Source organism: Diaporthe citri, assembly GCF_014595645.1.
Source record: "Diaporthe citri strain NFHF-8-4 chromosome Unknown scaffold_11, whole genome shotgun sequence".
Taxonomy (NCBI): domain Eukaryota; kingdom Fungi; phylum Ascomycota; class Sordariomycetes; order Diaporthales; family Diaporthaceae; genus Diaporthe; species Diaporthe citri.
In genome coordinates, this window is record NW_025064856.1 from 874,540 (window position 1) to 895,177 (window position 20,638).

At 55.3% G+C, this 20,638-nt stretch overlaps 7 protein-coding genes across 7 annotated transcripts; 2 read left to right on the forward strand and 5 right to left on the reverse strand.

The window, feature by feature from the left end:
* Positions 1 to 503: 503 nt before the first annotated feature.
* Positions 504 to 1,197, forward strand: INS49_004026 (uncharacterized protein; the record flags this gene model as incomplete). The annotated part of the gene is made up of 2 exons (XM_043164816.1): positions 504 to 691; positions 822 to 1,197. 2 exons carry the CDS (start codon positions 504 to 506, stop codon positions 1,195 to 1,197), a joined length of 564 nt encoding a protein of 187 aa, XP_043018466.1.
* A 703-nt stretch (positions 1,198 to 1,900) lies between these two features.
* Positions 1,901 to 2,216, reverse strand: INS49_004027 (uncharacterized protein; the record flags this gene model as incomplete). The annotated part of the gene is made up of 2 exons (XM_043164817.1): positions 1,901 to 2,031; positions 2,132 to 2,216. 2 exons carry the CDS (start codon positions 2,214 to 2,216, stop codon positions 1,901 to 1,903), a joined length of 216 nt encoding a protein of 71 aa, XP_043018467.1.
* A 1,423-nt stretch (positions 2,217 to 3,639) lies between these two features.
* Positions 3,640 to 6,900, reverse strand: INS49_004028 (uncharacterized protein; the record flags this gene model as incomplete). Its single annotated transcript, XM_043164818.1, has 8 exons — positions 3,640 to 3,692; positions 3,752 to 4,940; positions 5,032 to 5,118; positions 5,176 to 5,202; positions 5,271 to 5,829; positions 5,896 to 6,103; positions 6,168 to 6,289; positions 6,704 to 6,900. 8 exons carry the CDS (start codon positions 6,898 to 6,900, stop codon positions 3,640 to 3,642), a joined length of 2,442 nt encoding a protein of 813 aa, XP_043018468.1.
* A 2,948-nt stretch (positions 6,901 to 9,848) lies between these two features.
* On the reverse strand, positions 9,849 to 10,382 carry INS49_004029 (uncharacterized protein; the record flags this gene model as incomplete). Its single annotated transcript, XM_043164819.1, has 1 exon — positions 9,849 to 10,382. One exon carries the CDS (start codon positions 10,380 to 10,382, stop codon positions 9,849 to 9,851), a length of 534 nt encoding a protein of 177 aa, XP_043018469.1.
* Positions 10,383 to 11,516: 1,134 nt separating this feature from the next.
* Positions 11,517 to 13,162, forward strand: INS49_004030 (uncharacterized protein; the record flags this gene model as incomplete). The annotated part of the gene is made up of 3 exons (XM_043164820.1): positions 11,517 to 11,522; positions 11,582 to 11,715; positions 11,779 to 13,162. 3 exons carry the CDS (start codon positions 11,517 to 11,519, stop codon positions 13,160 to 13,162), a joined length of 1,524 nt encoding a protein of 507 aa, XP_043018470.1.
* Positions 13,163 to 14,083: 921 nt separating this feature from the next.
* On the reverse strand, positions 14,084 to 15,764 carry INS49_004031 (uncharacterized protein; the record flags this gene model as incomplete). The annotated part of the gene is made up of 4 exons (XM_043164821.1): positions 14,084 to 14,262; positions 14,347 to 15,043; positions 15,100 to 15,485; positions 15,545 to 15,764. 4 exons carry the CDS (start codon positions 15,762 to 15,764, stop codon positions 14,084 to 14,086), a joined length of 1,482 nt encoding a protein of 493 aa, XP_043018471.1.
* A 1,020-nt stretch (positions 15,765 to 16,784) lies between these two features.
* Positions 16,785 to 20,580, reverse strand: INS49_004032 (uncharacterized protein; the record flags this gene model as incomplete). The annotated part of the gene is made up of 5 exons (XM_043164822.1): positions 16,785 to 18,041; positions 18,097 to 18,964; positions 19,036 to 19,357; positions 19,429 to 20,192; positions 20,252 to 20,580. The coding sequence occupies 5 exons, from the start codon at positions 20,578 to 20,580 to the stop codon at positions 16,785 to 16,787; spliced, it is 3,540 nt and encodes a 1,179-aa protein (XP_043018472.1).
* Positions 20,581 to 20,638: the final 58 nt, after the last annotated feature.

Here is a 20,638-nt window from a genome sequence, read left to right on the forward strand (position 1 = left end):
CGTCCGCCGCCACCAGCGTGCATCGCGGCCCAATTCAACCGCCCCGGTCTCTTGACGACAAATTGCTCTTGCTCTTGGACGTGGCACCTCGTCCCGGGCCTATTGCCGTGCTGCAACACGGTTGACTGCAATCCGACCCGATCCGCTGGGCCCACTACGCGCCGGAGCCTGTCAGCAACCGTTGCGCCGGGCGAGCCTTGCGTTGGACGTTGACAACTGTCGGTCGGACACCAGGCCGTGAGAAGACGTATACACGTGCATATATACATACGCAGACCGAAGGTTCAGTAGAAGGGCAAGAGAGGAATATTAGCAGGAGGGAAAAGGACGACAAGACGCGAAGAGGCGCATCTCCCACCACTGCGCAAACAAAAACCCCACGACGAACGAACGCCGTCTGCCCGACGACCAAGACCGAACCACCAGCAAGCCCACTCTCTCTTCCACGCGCGCACACACCCAAGCGCGTATAAGCGATCGTCACTTTTCAAAATAAACATACGATGGCGTCCTCGGTGACGGACTCGTCCGTCGTCTACGAGCGGCGCGTCGAGCGCCTGCACAAGTACCACTGGCCCGCCATCCAGCTCAACCTGTGGATGCTGTTCATGCTCGTCGCGTCGTCCGCTATCCTCGGCATCTTCGCCAACTTTGTCCAGATCCAGGGCCAGCTCGGGCTGGGCGTGCCATGGTGAGCTTCGACCCTTCTTGCGCCTTTCCTGCCACGCGACGACATTTTGCCCCCCTCCCGCGAGCCTCTTGGTCTCCTTCCACAACCCCCACATGTGGATATGCCCACTGACCGTCATCGCCGCGCACAGGTACTTCCCCTACTACATAACCGTCTCCGCCCTCGTGATAGTCTTCATCGTGATCCTGCTATGGCTCATCTTCCAGCGGCGCCTCCTCCCCTCCATCGTCATGATCGGCGGCTTCATGCTCTTCGTGCTTTGGCTCGTCGGCCTCATCGTCACGAGCGTCCAGCTCTGGGGGCCCTCGGGCAGCGTCTCGTCCAACTGCAACGCCGCCGTCTTCGACCGCAACCCCACGGGCCAGACCCTCGAGGCCCTCGCCTGGCTGCAGCAGCGCAGCATCTGCCAGGGCTGGCAGGCCGTGTTTGCCCTCGGGCTCGTCGGCGCCATATTCCTGCTGTGGATCATGATCATGGCGTACCAGGTCTTTGCGGATAATGCTTAGCGGGGGGGGGGGGGCGCGGCTTTGACCTGGGAGGGGCAGCGTGGTGATGCTTTTATGTGGCTAATGTGGTATGCAGATATGGATATACGGGTTTGACGTTTCTGCTTTCTTTTCTTTTCTGTTTCTTTCGTGTACAGATGTCATCTAGGATATGCATCTGTCTGGTCTCGTGCGGGACAGGCTGCACAGAACAGTACAGGAACGAACGCATGGAAGAGGGCGCCAATGTGACGGGTGTCACCCGTCGAGGGTACACCCGTCGACATTGGACGGATTTAGGTTTGCATTGTTGGAGTCCGGAGTGGCGCAAGGCTTGGGATTGCCCACGGGCAAGGACGTTGGCTTTATGAGATATTGTATTACACGTGCCAGAGGAGGCAGACATGGGTAAATAACAATATATTGACCCTTACGACACCTTGGCAAACAGTGGCAATCATGGAATGAAAGATCTCTGGTGAAATTGGGAACATTTCACAAGTCACATGGAAAAATGACCGTTACATGGTCCGATATTTGTACACGAACTGTTATTGATAGCCAATTATCTCGTGGCAATTAAAATACGTAGTATCGTCAACTCTGTTGTAGGAAGAGCCATCCTTTACTGTCCCAACGCCAGGTGCTCAAGCTAGCACCGCCCGCAGTCTCTTATTTCTCGTGAAAGCATTCATATTTCCCACATAAAAAAGGGTGACAAGGTCTAGTTGGAGATCTTGGGGTCGACCTTCTTGCCGGTGGCCTTCTCGTACAGGTTCCTGGCACCGTCGGTGATCTTCTCGGCCGTGTTGTGGTTGACGTTGTGGCCCGACTTCTTGGCGCCGAAAGCGAAGGCTGAAAGGGGGATGTTAGTTTGGTTGATTCTTGGATCCTATGGCGGAGGGGAAGAGTACATGGCTCGGGGCCATGACTAGGAGGAGAGAAGGGAACCTACCCTTGTCAACGTAGTCGTCCTTCTGGCCAGCTGGGGCACCACCAGCGGCGGGCTGCTGAGAGGTCTTGTTGGTGAAGGCGTCCATGCTGGGTGATATTTTTGGTAGTGGAGAGGTGTTGTTAGGGAAGATCTGCGATTCTGTATAGAAGATTTGGTTTTATGATGATGAGGATAAGATGAGGGGAAAACTCAGGGACCCTTTGTCTCGGGGACGGCCAAGAAGGGGGCTGCCTTTATAGCAGCTCTTTCAGGTGATTGCTAGCTTGAGCTTGAACGCAAGGGGAGTAGCGTAAAGCGTAATGTGGAAGCAAGCATGTGAGGTGAGATGAGGTCAACCTAGCTCCCTTACCTTGGTCCTGGAACCAATATCCAGGTTGCCCGTCGGCGGGGGCAGGAAGGAGGCAGAGGTAGAGGCAGGGTCAGGTCGGGCGATTACATCACCGGCAGTCACAAGCTTGGAGGCCTGGAACACACGCAAGAGGGGCAGGGACGGGTACACCAGATATCGAGCAGATACAAACGAGGGCCTGACACATAATACCTACTAGTAGCAGGCCTCAATCCCGTTACACCATACTGGATTAGACGACGTAAACCCTTGCAGTTAGTTTCTAAAGATGGTCACAACGGAGATCTACACCGCCAGCTTCCCCATCTGGAGGGGTAGATCAGGCTTTGACCCAAAACCACGGAGACGGCCTACAGTATGATGTGATCGTCCAATGTTCTGCTGGTCCGACGATGGAAAAGCCGGCAGGTTCAAGGAACACAGAGATAGAGAGGGGGATTAAAAGCGACACGGGCGGCCTCGAGCTTTCCCCCTCGTCGTCGGTCCAAGGTTCCTGGACTGGGGCCCCTGAACCTGATTCCTCAGCAGTGACGTCATTGCCGATTGCGACGACATGAGCACTGCATCCACAACGGCAGGACACTAACATGAGACGGCGGTTGTTCTGGGAAACAGATAACATCCCGTGGAATATCGTCGTCAGATACTAAGTACAGAGATAATCAACCAAACCAAGGCCTCTGAGAAATTTTCTTGAGAAATCTTCTTGGAAATGTGTTCACAAGTAGATTGAAATGCACCGGCCGCTTCATCGGCAGCAGCAATCCAGCAACGTGCTTACTTACTCAGGGTATATCTCATTAGCCCAGGCTGCCATTCCGTTCGGTGAGGAGAGAATCCCTAAATGCGGCTTCAATAACGTAAATCATGGACGCGGATCAGTTCCCTGTGATCTGTCCGTCACCCAGGGCGACATCGTCCCAATCCCAAGCTCCGAAGAAACGCCCCCTCAAGTTGAGACCCTCACGGGCTGATTGTTTTGTTGCCAATCATCACCAAGCCAGTCACAATCAAAACCAGTTCGAACACCAGTTCCAATCCCGGTCCCAACCCCAATTCATATCCATATCCAGATCCAATCCTATCCAGCCCAGTCCAGTCCCACGCCAGAACCCCCACTTGCCGAGGGTATCTTTTTCCGGTTTCTCTTTTGTTAGTGTTACATGGCAACCGTAAACGCTTGCGACTCCTCAATAGCACTTCGAATTTGGTCTAATAAAGACGGTTAGCATGGTAGGCTTTGCAAGCAAAATCACACAAACCAGACTCACCTCTCATCCCGCCCAAGGCTTCAAACGCGGTAGAATAATTAGAGAGCGTCGCATAGATGCTGGTCAGGCCCTGCTGGAGCCTGACCAGCAGGCTGTTGACCACGAGGGGTCGAGGCGCGCCAGCGCCATTGCCACTGCCATTGCTATCAATGACACCGCCCCCGTTGTGGCCGTTGTTGCTGTTGGGCACGGCGCCACCGCCCGCGCCGCCTGCGATGCTCGCCACCTCAGCGCTGTACGGGTACATGCTTTTGGTCTTCTGGTGCACCATCAACAGCGCGTACGCGCACTGCATCGCGCAGCACGCGAACGACGGCATCGTCCGCGGACACACTGTCCCGCTTGTTGGCGAGAGGAAGCACGCAGCGGATCCACCCGCTACCCCTCCTGGTCCTACTCCTACGACGCCTGCTCCTCCCTGTGGATGTTGTGCTAGCGATTGTTGCGCATGTGGTGCCACGCCTGTCGGGTTCGGGAATGGTAGCTCGTCGAAGCTGTGCGCAATGTTCAGCGCAGACTTGAGGCAGATCTTGGCGCTCTGGTGGCTGCTGAATGGGAAGCTGGCCACCTGCTGCTGATGCTGAAGTTGTTGTTGTTGTTGCGCCGTCACCATTGTCGCCTGAGCCTGCCCAAACGGCGCCGCCGCCGCCACGGGGAAATTTGTCTGCATGGGCCCGGCGCCGTCCGATGAGGGCGACCGGATCGACGACGAGGCCCCCCCGCCGCCGCCGGTGCTGCTCCCGGGCGTGGCGGATATGCTGGTGAAGGGGTTCGTGAACGAGCTGCAGCTGCATGTGGGCCAGCGGCGGGGCTCGTCGCCGCCTCCTGGGTTGTTGTCGGCGTCGTGTAGTGACTTGAGATCGCAGTGCTTGCGCGAGAAGACTGGGATATCGAAGAAGGCGCAGTACCGGTGCAACTTGATGCGTGCGCTGTTTAGCTTGATGCTGGCCATGCACCGCAGTGACCGAGCCACCACCGCCTCTCCCGGCGCCACGGGCGAGTTCGTCGTCGACGTCAGCAGCCACGTCTCACTGTGCGACAGGAGCGGCTCCAGCAGCGCTTCGAGCTCCTTCATCCGCTCATAGATCGGGTTCATGTCCGCGTTGTCGCGCACCGCCTTATTTAGTTCGATTACGAATTGCGTTGCTGCCATGATGGCCCGCTGTGCCTGGATGTAGACAGCAAATGCCTGGGTACGACAAGTCAGTCGGGCCTACTCTGTGCGGATGATAAGTTTTCTTTGTGGAGGGACGGGGGCATGGGAATTGTGTTTGTCATACCTCTGGGTCCGCAGCGAATGTTGGGAACTTGGCCGTGTAACTCGGTGAGAAGGACGCAAAACTCGGCTTCTGAATGACGTTAGAAGTCTTAGAGATGAATTAGCGACACAGTCCTATCCAAGGTATCCTTACCGTATTGCTTACAATTGCGCCTTGCGCTACACAGATGTACTGCAGGGTGAGAAAACATCAGTAAGCCAGATCAAAGTGCTTAACAGGGTCAACTAGAGAGCCCGTACGGTCATCCACCAAATCCTCCTCCTCGCCTCGGAGTACTCATCCTCAGTAGCACACGAGTGAAGCGACATATCCATGGCGGCCATAAGCGCCTGGCCGGCCCGGTTCTGCATCTTCTTGATGTTCCCTCGCTGGGCGTACTCGTACACGCTCAGGATATCCAGGGCAACGATGCCCTCGAGCTCAACTGGCACGCGCGAGTGGAAGGGGCTGCGGAAGGCGTGGTTGTGGTCCTCGCTCAGCGGCCGCGACGGGTCGATGGCGCTGTCTGGGATCTCCTCGTCGTTTTCCATCGTCTCGAAGGCCGTCTGGGCGAAATACTGCGCGTACTTGCGCCGGAAGAGCTGCGAGTCACGCGAGGCGTGGTTGGCGTCCTCTGGGCATGGGATCAGGGCCAGTATGGCTGAGATGGCCAGGCTGATGGGCGAGGTGGGCTCGAAGCCCTCCTCGAAGACGTCGATCTGGTTCTGCAGGCGCGGGATGGGCCGGTCCACGGGGATATGATCTGGGGCAGGCAGGATGGGGAGGAATGGATGTATGAAGACGTAGTACGCGTCAAGTCTGGGGCGGGCTGTTAGTGAAATCATGGGTTCGTCTGGGGCGACCAGGTGGTCCTGGGGACTTTACATGGCGGCATCGCTCTGATATGATCTGACCATGGGCACCACATGTGCTGGCGTGCCTGTGCCGGAGACATCGGAGTTGAACCCGTTCCCTAACGCGGGACCTGTGCTGTTCATGAAAAGGCTGTCAAAGATGAGATCGCTATCTTGGACCCAGTCCTCGAGGTGCTTGAGCCCGGCACCCGGGTCTATGTAATTTCGGATCGATATGGCTGCACATCCACTGGTCAGCACCAGCTCAGTGTCTCAACACCAGCAGGGGCCGGTCCAACTCACGATCACGGGGCACGTCGGCGGGCTCTTGCGAGAGCAACGCAAAGACATCGTCGGGCAGCTGCTTGGGCTCATCGCTGCGGCCGGGCCGGGGCTTCTTGCGGCAACGAGGTCCGCCTCGGCGGCTAGGAGTGTACACACAGTCTCGACTTCTACTCTGACACTGCAAGGACGAGGCATTTAGATGAGTCTGGGTCACGATCACGAGCGGGACTCTGGGGATTCAAGAGGAGGGGGCGCATACAGTTGCACACGGCCGGCCGCCGTCACAACGAGTCCTCGCAGCCCGGCTGCAATCATGGTCAGCCAAAGGTCACCGGTCACCTGTCAACAGTCAAGGGCCAACAGCAAGCAAGCAAGCAAAGAAGTCCGACCCGACCAATCCCGACTGCGCCGCTCCGGGCCGTCACGGAGGAGCTCGAGGTGAGACGTGCATGATGAAGGGACTCATTCGCCGGGCAGGGGCGCGTGAGAAGGAGGTGTGGGCGGGTTCGCGGCCGGGGGAAGCGGGCGCGTAAAAAAAGGATGGCGTGACGTACCAAGCCAGGCAGGCCGATTTGACCGGGGGCGCGGCGAACTTCTTCTTGGTCACGCCACTCGCGCTGGCGCTCGGCGCAGCGGCGGAATGGGCGGCGACGGGTGCAGGATGCTCCGCCATGACGGGGTTTGCTGGGTCCTTGGTGTCCATGAAGAGACGGTGGCTGTCGTGGACAGGATTGGGGTGGACCGAGATCATTCGTTCGGCGTATGCTCGTGGAGTCAAGGAGAAGCAGACGCCGGCAGGGTAGGGGGGATTGGGATTATGATGGGATGCGGTGCGATAGACTATGATGGGATGCGATGGGATATGGTGGGACGGGATAGGGTAGGACAAGGACAGGATGGATCCTGAAGCCAGGTGCGAGCGGAGGATCGGCCGGGGCACGACGGCGATAAGGACCTTAATCTGCCACTCAGACTCGTCGCGGGCAGCTCAGAGGCTGGTCGGGGACTGCAGCAGGCGCGGAAGTGCAGCAAAGGGCGCAGCTCAGCTCAGCTCTGACTCTGGACTCTGCTTCTCCAGCCGGCTTCTGGAGTGGACAACTCGCAGGTTTCGAGCTTAAAGTCGCAGCTGGCGAGGCCAAGGGTCGGCAGGGATGGGGTTCGAGGTCAGAAACCAGGGTAGCGGCGAAAAGTATCGGCAGGACGGCACATTGAGAAGCCCGCGCAACGGGTTGGCCAAAGTGTATAAAGAGAATTGCGCAATGTGAGGCAGGATTGGGATCGGATGAGATCAGATCAGCTCGTGGGCAGGCCTGTCGCATTCAGCATAACACATGTCGAGTTTGATGGGAGCTGCAGCACGACAGACAGAAAGACTGTGACTGACTAACCGAGCGACTGAGCAGATTGACGAGCAGACAGGCAAATATCGGGTTCGGGATCTGGCATGTGGTCCTCAGCATTGGCCTGGTCCTGGTCCTGGTCCATGTCCATGTCCATGATCCACCCTGCAGCCTGAGTGAGCCAAAAAGCAGCTTGCCTCACGCAGCTCACAGAGGATTGGAGACTTGGGCGACAGGGTGGGCAGGGTGGAAGCGCGGGAAGTCGGGAAGGCGCGGGGGCAAAACGGACACAGGGACTTGCCTCTCTGCCTCTCCAAGTCTGCGGCAAAGCCCGCACCTCCAGGCAAGAAGCCAGACAGGCGCACCTACCCCATGGACCGACTGTTCTCACTGTTCGACTCATGCGAACCCAATCGGAGACCAATCCAAGGCGTCGCACGAGAGCGTCCGTGGGAAGGTGGGGCTCTGAGCAAAGCGTGAGACGTGATAGGGCTGATCAGGGACATGGGGCCCTCGAGCTTTCGTGTCCTCGATGTGACGCCTCTGTTTGTTCTTTTGGCCTGTCTGTCTCCCTGGCATGCTTGCTGTACAGTGTGTACTGTAGTGTTCTCTCCTAGCAAAACTTGGGCTGCTTGAATTGTGTGAATTATCAAATCTCCCAGTCTGCATCCCTGCCCGACCTCGAATTGCCACCCCCACAATCTCCCTCACCCCAGGTGGACATGCGCACACACAAGTTGGGAGGGTAACGAGTATGCTTCTTCTCTTCTATCTTTGCCTTGCTTGGCTTATCACTGTGGCGCAGCTCGAGCGCAGGTCGCCTTCTCCTGTTGCTGAGACATTGAGACCCTGTAGCAATCCCGAGCACTTGCATGATTGACTGGCCCATCGAATTGCCGGTAGGTGCGCAACCAGCAACGGCGTTCGTTGCTCCTGCATGCAACCCGTCCCCATCAACCTCATGGCACCTACCTGGCAAGCTTTGCCATCCTACCTCGAGCCTACTTGATTAGTGATAAGGCTTAATTATAATCGCCCACCCCAACGCAACTCAGATCGACGGGTGGATTACCTGGATGACGACATTACCAGACTTGCCACTGCCATTGATGTAACCGCAATTCCATCATGAGCATGTTTCTGGGCTGTCAGGCTGTCAGACAGGTACGTACAGTAGATAACAAAGCATCTGATGTTGGAGCTGATATGCCGGCACTAGACCGGGCATAAGGTTTCCTGGCCCATGTGGCCCGCGCCGCTCGTAGTGTACCGTATGCAAGACGAAAGCCTGCAGCTCGGGGCGTCACCTCCACATGGTCACCGACTGTGACCCTACCCCAGGTCAGATAACCAACAGGGCGCCGAATCCACGCCACCGGGCCCAGATCTAGCTGCCAGGATCTTCAGTCACGTCGTGTTCCATCTCCCATAATCTCCCAGACGTCCCCCGCACCAGCGGCTCCAGGGCAATTCGCCCCCAGAGACGTCACGTCTTGTGATACCTCGCTGGAAGCAGGACATTTTTCGATAGTGCCGTCGCTGTCGGGCTTAAGATTGCGCCCCCTGTCCGCAGAGACCAGTAGAAGAACAGTCTGGTGCGATTGTTTTGGTTCTCATGGCCACCCATACCAAATCTACCATGCCCAATCCAGCGGCAGTTATTTCGACACATGTGCAGGCACCCTTTCCATGGAATTGACAATATTTGAAGTTGGGTCTGAAGCACTGACTTGGCTTGGCACTTATTTCCGCCCCCAAGAGATCATGAATGTTGGTAGGTCTCCGTACGTACGAATAAGGTGATAAGCATATTGTGTGTATTTTTTGTGGTGGTTGGTTTTTGTTAAGTTGGGTGCTATGGCTCTCGTGAAAAAGACTAAATGCCGTGCCCAGGTGGTCTGGTTGTACCTGCCGACAATGAACCAAGGGGCCGGAACCCCCGCCTGCAGCGTGGTAGTTGCTACTGTACATGTATGAGGGGCCCAGGGCAGGATGGCGCGCGCGCGTTGCAGTGTAACTTCGACGCTACCTTGGTTTGCACACGGTAACAAGCCAGAGATGTGAAACAAATGGGTCACCAGTTGACATTGGCCAACATGGATGGCGAGCAGCATGCATGCACATCAGTATCACAGCCCTACAACAATCCCAGACTCAGTCTGCCTTAGTGACAGCTCTATCGACTCGTGACCCTTCTTTTGCGCAATGAATGAGACGAATCGGATTCACATGTGAAATTTCAGTAGATTGGTTAGGTGAACTAACTAGACATTTCTAGTTATCATAGTCCTCTGACTCTAAGCAACTTCAGCTCCCAGACTACAAAAACACCTCATCTCAGGGCCATATCATGACAGGCCTAGACCTTCCCGTCACCGTGGTTGGCCTTACCACCAGCGCCCTGGGTCCAGCTACCGTCGCGGTGGACATGGATATTGCCTTTCCCCACGCCGTCGCCTTTGGTAGGCTTGACAGTGAAGTGCTCAACGGGGTCCTCCGTGTTCTCATCGTGCCACCCATAAATGACTTTACCAGCCGTGCAATCAGCCTGGAACAAGGCCTTCTTGGCCAAGTCGGTCGCCGTCTCGCGCTGATTCTGCGCGATCGAACCACGATCCAGCTTCTTAGGGAAGTCTAGGTCGATCTTGCTAGCTTTGTACTTGGCTCGCGCGTCGAGAGCCAGGCCGGTGTCGACTACGCCAGCAGCGGCGGCGGCAGCCTCACGGACATAGACGTCATCGGAGGTGTCGCGGGCGTAGACGTCGGAGGCATCTTCGGAGTTACCGAGAGCCGCCTCGCGTACCTCGAGCCCCTGAGCGCCTGAGGAGGTTGGCAGCGCGCTGACGACGCCGGCAAGGATGAGGGCGAAAGATGTGAAGGTATTGAAACGCATTCTGATCGCTTGGTGGAATGGGTCCAGGAGAGTGTTTTAGGGATGGGAGTTTTGACAAGTGATATGGTCAACTTAAAGGTGGGATTTAAGGGGTTGATTTTGTGTATCGATGCAGATTTAGTAGCGGTGATGTACTTCAGAATTTGGGTCAGATGCCACGGCGATTGTCACATCTTTATGTCCATCTCTCAGGATTCAACTCTATATGCGTTGCTTCTGACTCCTGGTAAATGGCAGTCTCAAGGCTCTCGCTGATAGCTAAATCCTGCTGAGTCTAATGAGCCGTGCTGACTCTCTGCCTTCACATCTCTAAGACTCTTGACACAACATTTCGTACGGGGCTGCGGCCTCTTTGTCATGAGAGAGACATTCAGTGTGCCGTTGATGATCTTGCCGATGTCAATACATGCCTGAGAGCGCCTGTGTGGGCCGGTCAAGGGGGCTGAAAGCAAAAAGACCCAGACTTTGTATCTTCTCTTTGTCTTGCTTGCGCTTGTTAGCAACCATCTTGACCAGTTGCGTACCGTAACCAAAAAGCTACCTACTTAGATGTTGCGCGAACAGTGCAGACTAATACAAGTTTTCAGCTCTTTAAGTCATACCTACAAGTAGCCAAAGCGAAAGGGTTTCAGTAGAGCATTGTCAGCCGTGTCTCATGTCGACTGTGTCTCATTCCTGCCTTGCTCAATCTTGTCAAGCAAAGATCTGTCGTCATGTGTCGGGAGACTGGGATTCGGCGTAATTAGTATCTTCTGAACACCCTAAAGCATTGACAGCAGTACGAACCCACTAGGAGTCCGGCTCAACGAGCTGATCTACAAAGGGCGATTGAGTAATAGTCAAAAGCACAGCTTTTAGATAAATATTATTCTATGACGTCACGAATTCACATAACAAATATGCACAGTATACATACAGTAAGGGTCTCAGACACTCGGACCTGTCAGCATTATTTGAGTCCAGCTGATGATTTGCCTCTGGCAACGAGATTAGCATCATCGATGTCGTGACTTCCCCGTTTGTGCTTTTAAACTCTACTGTTTGAACATGTGGACTTGAAGACTACGAGCTGTTCGTCAACTTCTTTTCTTCTTCCAAATGGCTTCCGACGCAATCTACAGCAATACTCGAATCATGGGTGTAGGTGTCGCAGCGACATTTAGAATGTGATATTCAACTAATTCGCTGTTTCATTCTAGGAAGCCCCAAGCAACTACGTGTCTGGCAAGTTCTATGCGGTACACCTGGGAGATGTCCTCGGTGGTCGCTACGTTGTCTTTCGAAAGCTGGGCACGGGATCACAGTCCACCATTTGGCTAGCGAGGGACAAGCAGTAAGTCTGCTTGGTGACTGAACTTCTTGGACCCTTTTTAACCTCAGCCGCTGCCCTTTCCAGTGCATCAGATCAACGCTTCGTAGCGATCAAAGTCTTCGGCGCGAGAACAAGTGAGACCGAACTCAAGCTCGCCGAGCTCTTGCGGCCCTGCGACCGAACTGGAAAGAAACACGTAGAAATGGCACTTGACTCATTCGTGGTTCACGGCCCAAATGGGGATCATTTCTGCAAGGTGCTTGAGCCGTTAGGCCCCTCGCTGGCTTCCGTCCTCGAGATTGCTTTTGAAAGGCGCGCGAGACTCAACGAGCCGGAATCCTGGCTGGGCAAGGCTTCGGAGGGCGACCTGTGGTCAGCCAGCTTCGCCAAAAGAGCCTGCTGGCAGATCCTGCTAGGTCTTGATTACCTGCACAGCCAACACGTCGCACACCGAGACATTCAGCCAGCAAACGTCTGTGTAGCTTTGCGGTACAGCCTCAACTCGCTCAGCGAAAACGAGATTCAGAAAGCTGTCTGGCCGGCTGACGTAGACTCGGCAGCGGATAACAAGGCCACCCAAGATAACGAGGACCAGTCGGACCAAGATTCGGATGATGACTCGGATTCTGATGATACTTCAGAGGGAGGGGAGGAAGACTGGCGGAGAAAATTTGAAGAACACAAGAGAGCCGACGAGGAGCAATGGAAAGCGACCGAGGTGGGCGACCCGCTCGCCGAGCCCCACTCTGCTGAGTGGGACAAGGCAAACTTCTTCAACACACGGCATAATATCGAACTCTTACACCGGAGTGACGGCAGGCCTCTGGGGCCAGGTGAAATGCACTATACGGTAGCTGCAACGCCTCTCGAAGACGCATCAGATGTCGAACAAGCCACGCGGGCGGACGAGCCATTCAGGCTCGTCCTGGTTGATCTCGGCTTCGCCTGTGCCTTTTCAGAATGCGAGAAACTGCCGCTGCGCAACCTGTCAGACTTTCGACCACCGGAGACCTTGATCGGTGTGCCAGCAACACACGCGGCCGACATCTTTTCCCTGGGCCTGCTGTTCTGGGAGGTCGTCATGCTCCGCCGACTCGTCGAGACGCGGTTTGCCGCGGACGACCCGGAGCGCATTTACCAAAAGAACCGGCTCATGCGTGACCTGGCCCAGCGCCTCGGTCCGGTCACGGCCTCTGTACGGGCCCGGTGGCGCGATGCGGCGGAGTTCGTGGACACGGAGGGCAACGCGTTGGACATACAGGAACATGACCAACAGGTGTACGAGCCGGATGACTTCGAGTACGGCGATATTTGGCACCACGCCAAGATTCGGAAACCTTGGGACATGTCGGACCGTGAGATGGAAGTCTTTGTGGGGCTGATCCAGGCGATGCTGCAATGGGATCCTGAGTCACGGCCGTCAACGAGAGACTTGCTCCAGCACGAGTGGTTCAAGGACTTGTATTGATACTTTCCCGTGGCGTAGCAGTGCTTGTAGGATCATTGGGACTCTGTATCTATGATCAGTCTTTTCAGGCCTTAGGGTCACTTCCATTTTTATGAGATAAACACAGAAAGACCTAGGTACAATGAGCAGCATCATTCAATACCTGTCATCGGTGACTGCCCTCGGCAGGCGCTATGTAGACTATTTCACTATTGAGAACAATAGATCTATTTAGACGATATGAGCACTGAACTGTAGGTTTGCATTCCGTTCTCGAACCAACTCGACCTTTCCGGGCCTATTTGAAGTTGTTGCATGGCGAGTCCCACTCGCTATTCGGGGAGATAATTGGCCTCGTTCTTATGGAGGGCCTGGTATAGGCAGCGTTCTTGTATTATGCGCAGGGCTGCTTGGGAGATCTAAAATTGTCACGATGTCTTCTTCGGCAAAGGAAGAAAGTTCAAGTGGCGACATGCCGCGATCGCTGTGGTCGTATTTGTATGCCTGGAAAGGATATCGAGAGTCTCTAGAGTAGTCACCACGAGAAGATAAATGATCGATTGGCACTTGTGGACAAGAATCCTCACCATCCCTCTTTAGACCCTGCAGGATTCGGGGCAAAGAATTGAACTTCGCGGAAATGTTTGGAAGTGAACGTAGCGGGGAAAAGGTTTAAGCCAAGAAATGTCATTTAATCCAGGCCGAACGACGTATAATACCTTGCGGATATGGCTATAATACGTGACGTTGCGTAGCAGGCACATCTCGGGGTCCAATAGGTATGGATGCCCGCGGAGCCCAAGCCAAGACCACAGTTCAACCTTCCATACATTTAGTTTTCCAAAGATTTGTCCAATACCTCTGCCGCAGGTGGTGCACGACTGTCAGGAACCGTACACGGTCCTGGTGTTCGCAGTGCTCTCATCCGGGCTTGCCGCACACTCAGCGGCACTCGATCAGACAGCGCTTGTTCTTGGGCGCCATCATGAAGAAGATCTTAGGCTCCATGTCGTCGTCGCACATGCCGTCGAGCCTGGATACCTTCGCCCCCGGGAACTCGGTGAAGAACCGCGCGACAGCGAGCCTCAGCTCCAGCCTGGCCAGGTGGATCCCGAGGCATACTGTGAGCAGGTCAGTCAGCCAGTCCATTGAAATCATCGCGCACGCTACTAGGTGCTAGCCCCATCGCGCATCAGGAGACTTACTGCGCGAGCCACCGCCCCACGGCATAGACGCATCCCGCATATCCTTCGTGGCCCCCTCCCACCGCGACGGGTTGAAAGTCTCCGGGTCGGGGAATATCTCCTCGATCCGGTGCATGCTGTACGCCTGGGTCGACACGACCGTGCCGGCAGGGAGCGAGTACCCGGCGAGCGTTGCGCCCCCGGGGGGCACCACGCGGGGGAGTCCTGCCGGGGCTGAGGCGTAGAGCCGCAGCGCCTCGTCGATGACCTGGTTGAGGTACGGGAGCCGCCGGAGCTCCGCGTCGTCGAAGCTCCCGTGGAGGCCCGCCAGCTCGTCGACGAGCCTCGTGCGGATGGCGGCGTCGCGGCACACGGCCCAGACGAGGTACGTCAGCGTCAGCGCGGTGGTGTCGCTCCCGGCGAGGATGTAGACCATCGCCTCGTCCCGGATCTCCTTCATGGTCAGGATGTCGTCCTCCTCGCCTTTGAAGAGCTTGGTGAAGAGCGTTGGGGGCGGGTTCTCCGGGTCTTTCTCTACCAGGATCTGGTATCGCTTCAAGGAATCCTCGGCAAACTGGATGTTCTTCCGGACGACGTCGGTGGTGTCCCGAAAGCCTGGGATCGGGATGTACAGCCCGATCTTGGCTATCAAGGGAAACGTGGTTCTCTTGGCGCCGGTTCTGATATGAGTCTCCAGGTTCTTGGTATACTCATTTTTCTACTGGTAGTTAGATCACCGAAACGATTCCTCGAAAGTGGTTTAATAAGACACACCTCGCCAGACTCTAATGTTCGAAATGATTCACCAAAAGTGAGTTCCCCAACGGTATCCGTGGCCAGAAACAAGAACCACTTGAGAACGTCTGTGGCCCCTCGAGTTTTCGTTTCTTCTTTCATCCTCTGAATTGCCAGGTCGACCCGCTGTTCGACAACCGGGTGAAATACCTTCAGGTTCGTCTCAGACAACGGCCCCTGGAGCAGTCGACGGTGGCGGCGGTGGAAATCGATATCAGTAGTGCTGAACACGTTCTCGGTGCCAGGGGTGGCAAATGTCCTGTACCATGGTGCCTTTGCATATGTCGCCTTGACCGAATGTATTTCCTTGGCAGCCGGGACGTCCAACACGTCGACCTCGTGAGGGCTTATGCGGACGACGGGACCTAACAGGCAACTGGAATGAGCGCTCATGTTTGCATACCAGGGTACAGGATCGACTCACCATATTTCTTGTGCAAGTCGTGCACGTACTGCGTCTTGCTCCCGCCAAGCCACAGGCGCTTCAAGACGACGTCGGTGTACTTTGAATACCACGGCCCTGGGACCTTAGCCAGGGGGTCCAGGAATACCTTGGTGTATAGGAAGGCACCCAACGTCACTAGGGCGAAGATCACGAAACCGGCTGATGGAAAGCTCTCGGCCACCAAGTGCATCACCGCCATTTTAGAGATACACTGACAGACTTGCTTGTGCCTCGAAGCACAAAGAGAACCGGGGAGATGGGGGTCGAAGAGTGCGCCTGATACAGTTTAGTGGAGGCTGTAGTTTTCCGCGGCAGCATCGGATCCCACGATTGAGGGTGAGGGTTACGTTCTGCAATCGCGTTCCCAGCAATTATAGTGGTGACATCCAGCCTGTCCACCGAAATGTGAATAAGGTTTCTAGGGATAATGATATGCTGGGAGGGATTTCCTAGTACGGGGTTTCGGACCCCGGGCACACAGTATGAGCGCCCAGAATATTATTAGGAAAAGCCCGGGCCTTTCAACATCGCTCTCAACCAGTTAGAGAGTCATGCCCTACCCTGCGTCTCCTGGCGAGAGAATATCACAATTTGTCTGCGAGTCAGCACTACAGCAAGTCAGACAAGGGTATTTTTAGCTGTCAATAATACTGGCACAAGACATGATACATGCGCTATTGCCGTGATGATGTCGTGACACATAATATCCTATACCTTTTCGATGGAATTTTGAGATGCCTTCGAATTTGCCATCAGGGGGAGAACAATAATGAGGAGCTTTCCAAGTGGATGAAATCGGTCCACACAAGTTGGTCGCGTCTTGACTTTCTACGTAGGTATTCATCAGGTTTCTGGAGCATCTCATAAAGGTGTTCAGGTTGTCGCATGAACATATCCCATGCTTTGTTTGGTTACGAAACGAAGGCAGCAGTCATGCTTAGACAAGAGTATGTCGAATTAGAGTGTTTGACAACCACAATCCGGGCCAGTCGTTCCCATCGTCAAAGTCTCTCTCATTGAGGAGGCAATCCGGGCTACCTGCACGCCATGTTGTGATACTCAAAGGTGTTATTGATTCAACGAAAATAGTTCGCACATACCAGAGTAGGCATTTTGAGGACAATTGGCTGGTAAAATTGAGTCTTAAACAAGATATTACAAACAAAATACAAAATGACTGTACATGCAGAACCCCGTAAATTTCCAACCGCTTACCTCCTTAAAGAGTTTTGAGAACCTGTTCCACTGGCTTGTCTTCGTTTTCCGGACTAACTAGCCACAGTGTAAGCCTTTCCAACTCTTCTGCTATGCGCCCTGCTTCTTTCTCGTCCAGAATCGCCGTCCGGACTATGACCACATATGTAATGCCGTCCGGACCTCCCACACCCGCCCTCACCCCCAAGCCCACCCCCCTGGCCGAGCTCTCGGTCGGGTTGTGGTTGAGCACCTCGATATTCTCATACGGGTCACCAATCGACGCCCCGACACCAGGAGACCAGTTAAACCACTGGCTCCGCACAATCTCCTCCATCAGATGACGCTTCGGCCCCAGCGCATCCCTGATCAACTGCGCCGGAGCCGCAGCATACCTAGTCAGCTCCTCCTGGTCCTCCTGCACGCGCCGCAACAGCCCAAGCGCGCCCTCGCCGGGCTTGAGCACCTCGAGCACGTTGATCACGCTCGTGAACGTGGGGCCGGACACGTCCGCGGCGTCGAAGTGGCCCAGGGCCTCCATGCTCCGCGGCAGGAACGGGAACCCGCCGCGGCACGCCTCGAAGTTGGAGAAGACGGCGTGCGCCCTGCCCGTGCGGTGGACGTTGAGCAGCGCCTGCGCCGTCTTGAGCACCGTGGCAGGCATGAGCCCGTGGTCGGTGCGCAGGCGCTTGATCCCGGGGGCGTCGAAGACCCGCCGCACCATGGCCCCGCCCTCGGTTACCTCCTGGGGCGGCATGCCGGGCCAGATGGTGGCTTCCAGTGAGGGGAGGCTGCGCAGGCGCGAGGCGTGCCATTCAACTGCTGCTGACGCCTCGGGCGAGGTGCGCAGGCTGTAGTAGCTGTCGGACCAGAGCTTGAAGTCGACGTGTTGCCGGAGGGGCTGGTCTGCTGAGGCGAGGCACTTCTCGAGGTCGTCGCAGAGCAGCTGGACCATGAACGCGTCGACGATGGTGTGGTGCGTGGCAAGGATGGCTCCGCCCGTGCCGGTGTCATCGATGGAAAAGAGCCTGACTTTGGCCAGGGGGCCAGGGCGCTGACATCTGGTATTGTTTGGGTAGATTGGGATTTGTTCCCTCAGGTCATTTCTGGTCTTTACATTCCCGCCGTCTTCGAAAATCAGGTTGAAGAGCTTTTGGCCGGGACGGATCACGACGTGTAGATATTCGTCTTTAGAGGCACCAGAAGGCGCAACAGTCGGCATCACAAACGAACCAATCAAGCGGTTGTTTGCCAATGTCTTCTCAATGGCTGCTCGCAGTTGCTTGTAGATGTCAGCGCCAAGGACGTCACAAAAGTTAGAGTGCTCGATGTCTTACAGCCTTGCTGGCCTTGTGGGCCAAAAGTCCAGTGTTGATGCCCAAGGGATCGATGACCCTCTGGAAAACATTCAAGTGATCGTGGCACGGGAACACTGCTTCCACGTCATCCCAATCCAATCCGTGGGGAGCCAAGGTTTTGGATACCAGCTCCTTGGTAGCTGTGAAAAGGCTTGGGTCCTTGGCGACGTGTACCATGTCTTCTATCTTCGGAGGCTCAACCCGCTTCCTCTTTCTGCCAGCAACTGCAATAGGGCTTGGAGCGTTGACAGAATGTTTGGTTTTGAGCAGTTCGATCTGCCCAGCGATGGTACTGGCACTGTTCATCTCTGCCATGGACAAAGTCCTCCCTGTCTTGGTTCTGATTTTCCCACGCACCCTTATGATGAGGATACTGTCCGCGAAGGTGGAAATGGGAGCATCCAAGGGGATGCGGGAGACATCCTGTCCGGTGGCCCTCGCCCAAATCTCCTTTACAGCTGCAGCCAGAGCTGCATCGCCATCATCAGTCTTCGAGTGTGTCTCTGGAAGCTCTAGGTGCTCGAGATGCTTTCGCACCAGGCTTGCTAGCTTCACCTTTTGGATCTTCCCGGACATAGTCCGCGGATAGTCAGTTACGCCAAGCTGGCCCAACGATAACACCTCGGCCGGGGCATACATTGTCCCCATATCGTTAGCCACTGTCGCCCGAATAAGTTCACGGGTGTCTGCGTTGAGCTCTCTGCAGCTGACCACAACCACGGGGACCTCGCCGGCTATTTGATCTGGAAATCCAACGACTTGAGGATCAAGGCGCGCAAGCTTTGGGTTTCTGCGGATAGTTGTTTCGATAGCTGTCGGGGAGATGTTTTCCCCGCCACGAATAATCCTGGATGGTTCATATTCCGTCAGCCTTCAATATCGATGCAATGAACCTTGGGGATTGCCCAATATACGCACATGTCTTTGTATCGACCTGTAATGAAAATGCAACCTTCCTCGTTGACCTTGGCTTGGTCCCCTGTCTTCAGCCACCTGCGGCCTTTAGAGTCGATGTAGAAGCTGCTCTGACCGGTGTCGCCGACATAGTGCGCGATGGCAGGACCAGAGGCCTGGAGCTCTCCCAATTGCCGCACAGGCACAACTTCGTTGGTCTCGGGGTCAGCGACTCGAAATGCGTGGCCCGGCCCAGCCCAGCCGACGGGGACAACTCCTCCATCAGAGACGCGAGATGCGTTGATCTTGTCCGAAGGGACGCCCCTGATTACCGGACCTTCCGTCACTGAGTAAATTTGATCAGTTCTGGGGACTTAAGGCATATGATCTAATGAGATCACGCTGCGAAATACTCACTGCCGAAGAGCGCCTCAGCGCTGTTGGCTCCCAGAATATCCGTGGTAAGTCTGATCGTGTCAGGAGACACGACCGCCCCAGCGTAGACGACAGAGTCCAGGTCCTCCAGTGGGCCCTCCTGTAAGCCTTCTGCACCAAGTAGTGCGTGCAGCATAGTGGGTACCAGATCAATATGCGTAATTCGCTCCCTGCGCAATGTCGTGAGCATCTCATCAGGCTGAAATACCGGGCCGGGGAATATCCACGCTGCTCCCCAGGCGTAGGCGTTCCAGTGGCTGTAAAATGCTAGGAGATGGTTGTTCGGAAGCACGCAGCAGCACTTGGAGTTAGGCGGAAGTCCCCCTTGATCTGGAAGCATTTTGATGCCCTCAAGGTGGTGGGAATAATCAGAGTAGCGATGGAGGACACCTTTGGGAAGACTTGTCGTTCCGCTCGTGAACAACACCGTACCGCTATTTTTCCAAGCCATCCCATTATCTTGCCAGCGACCGTTCGTTTTCTGACTTCGCACTTTCATCAGGCTCGAGAATGTAACCCAACCGCCGTTCACTGCCGAATTGCCCACGACGACTTTGATGGCCTGGCTCAAATACTCTAAAGAATCGATTCTTTTACTTATGTCCTGTGTTCCGGCTATTACGACGGATGCTTTGGATTGCCCGGCCAAGAATGCAGTCTGGACCATCGACCTCAACTCAATCTCGTTGTCCAAGTTGCGAGGATTGAGGGGGACGAGGACGCATCCCATCTCATACGCGGCCCATCTAATGATTTCGTCAACATGAAAACTGAATTTTATGGAATTTCTCGTCCAAGTGCATACTTTGTGAGAACGAATTCCGCACCATTTTGCAGGAAGGTGAAAATGAGATCGCCGTGCTTAACGCCCGAGGCGTTCAAGCCCGCAACGAGACGAGCAATTCCGGCCCTCAAATCCTTGAATGTCCATCTCAAATATTGCGCCTGTTTTTCACTTGCGCAGAGTGGGATGCTCTGGATATCAAACAAATCATGTGGTTGGCCAACACTTGCAAGTGCAAGATTGTCCGGATGCTCCCGCACCGTCTGCTCAAAAAGGTCCCAAGCGGAGCGGACCTGTGTTGGAAGAGGCGGGCCGTGGACTTCGCTGTGCTCAAGCTCTGAATGTGGCATGTTGTGCCGTCTGTTCCTGGCAATTGGTGTTGAACGTATACGGGCGATTGCAGATGTA